Below are 3,772 nucleotides of genomic sequence, written 5' to 3'. Positions count from 1 at the left end.
AAAATTTAAATGTATGATTGCAGGTAATGTGAATGTACCAAAAACATTATAAAAAGTATTAAAACGTTATTGGATATCATACAATTGAAGACATAGTAGTAGTTATTCCACTAGGTCAAATTCCAGGATTCTCCTTCTTGTTTTAATAAGATCTTGACAGTTGTGGAGTCGATTCCTTAACAGATCTTCTTCTAACAGAAAAAAATACAATTATAATTAATATATTTACGGTAACTCTTAAATAAGAAATAATAGCTCCATTCAAACATATCCTATTTAAATAAAACGCAAATAATTTTCGTATTATTGTTATTATTTAGTTTAAATATAAAAAGTTAGAAATAATTAAGCTACTCTTCGTTTTTATTTTCAGACTTAGGTTTAACTTTTTTAGCAAATTCAGATAAGTCTCTCCTCATCGAATACGCATCTTCTCCGTCTGCGTAATATTTCGGTTCGATTTCTACTGTTTCGAATTTTAGAGAGTTTTTGTATAAATTCAAAGCGGCCCTATTACTTTTACGAACATGCAAAGAAACGTATTTCGCATCGAAACATTCTACCATCGCCTCAGATGCTTGATCCATCAACTTTTGTGCTAACCCCAATCTCCTATGGGATCGTTTCACAGCAAGAGACGTTATGTGTCCGTGCTTCAGATCTTCTTGGTCTTCTTCCATTTTTGCCAGGACATAACCAACAATGTTCCCTGAAATGACGTAGCCACTTTAAAACCACTCTTATATTGAAAAAAAAACGGAAATAAAATATTCATTAATAGGCAGTTTGAAAGCTAGAAAAAAATTAGTATTAAATGCAAAAAGAAACTATTGCTTATCCAAAGCAACAATTTTATTGAAGAAAAAAGGAATGCTACAAAAAATTATTTTATAAAAACAACTGTTCTGACATAATAAATTCCTATTTAAAATTGGGCATTTTGCACGAATGTAACCCAGGCGGGATATAAAATTCTTGTGTGAATTATTTCACCACTTCTGATTGGAACCATTAGGATCTGTTAATTATATAGATAAGTGAAACAAAGTGTCCCTTATTTTACACTCCATTAACGTATGGTCTCTGAGTATCTAATTTTTGTCTTATATTAATGTCCCTTGTCTACCAGAATTTATAGTTTTTATTGTATATGATAAGATTTAGTACTTAAGACAGCTTGGACAATGACCTCTCCTAATGGGAACCATAAGGATCTGTTAATCATATTTTACCCTCCATTAACGTGTCGTCTCTGATAACCTAATTTATGTCTTACATTAAGGTGACTATGAAGGACCACAAATTTTCCTACCTAAGTTCTAGTTATTATTGTATTCATTAAGATTTATTATTAAGCAAAGTTATATGCTGGCCTCTCCTAATGGGAATCAACGTCTTAGATAAGTGATTCCAAGTGTCCCTTAGACATCTGTAATTGTCGTCCTCTGCCACGCCTATCGTCTTAAGGTGATGTTTGACGGGGCAGTGATCTGTTAGAAAACCAACCACTAATTTGATGTTGAAGTTCTTCAGACTTCTTAGCTGATATTATTAGGAAGTGTTTCTCCAGTGAGACTCTACATGATTCTTTATCCACTCACTAGCTTCGAATAGTCTGTGTACCAGAGAGAGTCTTTTATTGACCTATGATTGTGGTCATAAATAATGAATTTGAATGGGACATCTTTGTCCATCATGCCAAGCATTTGGTCTATTGGTTGGTCACTGTTTTCTTGCTTCAACAGTTCTAGAATTCTTAGGTGATTTGGCTTTGATTCTGGGCGTTTACCACATAATAATACAGTACTATGTGGGCGATTATCCTTTGCTTTGTTACGTATGTACTTTTAATGATTAGAAATTGGGATTTTTATCATTATTTTTTATACATATACTTCCAAGTTAGAAATTAGTATAAAGAGTGCCTGGAAAATCTGAGACGAGTGTCACCATGTCGCAGGGTTACTAACCCAAGGACTTTAACTAAAAGATGCGAGTGTAAAAAAGTGTTTTTAGTCCAAGATTACTGACAATTCAGTCATTGCAAAGATTGTCCCAAAAATGATGAAATAAATCTTGACCATTCCAAAATCTCTTTCCCAATGTGAGTTACAGAGAATGGAAATTTGCACTTTAGTACCTCTTAAAATTGAGATTAAGACTTTTAATTTGCAAGTTATTCTTTCATAATTTCCAAGAACATTTTTGGTATAACAAAGGAAACAAAATTTCATCAATATGATACAGTCTTGAATTAATCTGTAGTCCTTCCTGTTCAGCTCTTTGTTTTGGAAGTTTATATTAAAAATGAATGTTCCTCTATAATAGGATATGCTCCTTGAAATTAACCAAATGCCAATATAACGAATGTTTTGGGAATTTTAGGGTAAATAAGCCCCTCTCAAAAATCTCGCCAATAGCGCCTCTTTATACCTAGTACCCTAGACAGTCCCCTAGCCTAACGTCACTACTGACCAAAAAGCTCAATAAAAACTTCAATAGTTAGGGTTTGATGTGAAAATTAGTAAATATTTTTGTTATTTTCCACAGGACTACAAATTTTATTGTATAAGTAATTCTTTGGCCTCCTTTTCAACTCAGTCTTTAATTTGTCTTTTCAATTCCAAATAGACTTAAATATATTCTGACAGAACAAAGTTATTACTTAGATTTCACTGTAATTCAGGGTCCAAAATATATGTATCTAAAGCTTAATTTATTATAAACACTACAGAAATTAACATAATTCATAATTTAAATCTCTGATATAATAAAAAGCTTCAAACATTATTAAATTTATAAAAAAAATAATAAAGAATGAAAGTACCTTTTTCATCCTCTGCTACGTAGCTAAGTTGTGGCCAGCTGAGGCCATGGTAGAAATAATATTTCATTTGATAGTTTTCGGGCAAGCACAACAAGTTGCAGTGTTGCATGTTCATTAAATCTTCGGGCTTTGCACAACGAATATTCATTTTTTTTACAGATTCAGTCTCTTCTCGGTCTCAATTTATTTCTGGAAAATTGCAATTCGGCTCCCTTTATCAGTTCCCTTACGAAACGGAATCTACTTAGAATAAGCTTCCAAACTGTGAACCATCCTAAAACAAGACAAAGTAAAATACTTACTACAAAGAAAACACGTCAGTAGCTTTTACCGCATAAAATAAAGAGTATAACAAGAATAAAACTTGCAAGAACTGAGAAAGCTGCCAAAAAGTAATCTTTCATTATGTTTTAACGCTTAAAAATCTAAAAAATATATACTAGAAAAAGGCAGTGATGTTTATCAATCTAACTTTGCGCCATTTTGTGCCTATAGTTAATATTTAGGTCAAAGGCCACTAGCACTATGAAATTTTTTTGAATCAAATTATGTACCTAACAGTTAATAGACATTTAAATTTGGCTCATTCGAACGTCTTTTTTGAGAGTTATGCAATAAAATATTTTCTTTCACCCACTTAATTTCAGGAAATAGATAAAAAACGACGACAAACTAATGACATATGACAGTAAAAAGAAACGACATCATGACTCGATTATGTATTTGTACGTAAAAATCGATTATAAAAAACAATTTAAACACAATTAATTCAGTAGCTATATTCCTTATAACTAAAATGTGCATGGATTCTACTATCTATACTATATACAAAGAAAAAAATGTTTTGGATATGAAATAAAAGTACATTTAATTCCATAATCGATAGTTCGACTTCTCGATTAATTTCCACGTGGATGTATTACGTGTTGCCTGCACAATATCGTG

General features: G+C 31.7%; 1 protein-coding gene across 3 annotated transcripts; it reads right to left on the bottom strand.

Moving 5' to 3' along the window:
• Positions 1–294: 294 nt before the first annotated feature.
• On the bottom strand, positions 295–3,524 carry LOC130443857 (N-alpha-acetyltransferase 10). Of its 3 annotated transcripts, none has more exons than XM_056778729.1 (3): positions 3,382–3,524; positions 2,828–3,101; positions 295–709 (listed from the first exon to the last, which is right to left on the bottom strand). In XM_056778729.1, the coding sequence occupies exons 2-3, from the start codon at positions 2,973–2,975 to the stop codon at positions 351–353; spliced, it is 507 nt and encodes a 168-aa protein (XP_056634707.1). In that variant the 5' UTR covers positions 2,976–3,101; positions 3,382–3,524; the 3' UTR covers positions 295–350. The 3 variants fall into 3 exon arrangements, with proteins under 3 accessions (XP_056634707.1, XP_056634708.1, XP_056634709.1); XM_056778730.1 differs by having other exon boundaries at positions 3,159–3,514; XM_056778731.1 differs by having other exon boundaries at positions 3,465–3,511.
• Positions 3,525–3,772: the final 248 nt, after the last annotated feature.

Source organism: Diorhabda sublineata, chromosome 5, assembly GCF_026230105.1.
Source record: "Diorhabda sublineata isolate icDioSubl1.1 chromosome 5, icDioSubl1.1, whole genome shotgun sequence".
Classification (NCBI taxonomy): Eukaryota; Metazoa; Arthropoda; class Insecta; order Coleoptera; family Chrysomelidae; genus Diorhabda; species Diorhabda sublineata.
This window is presented reverse-complemented; position numbering and strand designations above follow the sequence as displayed.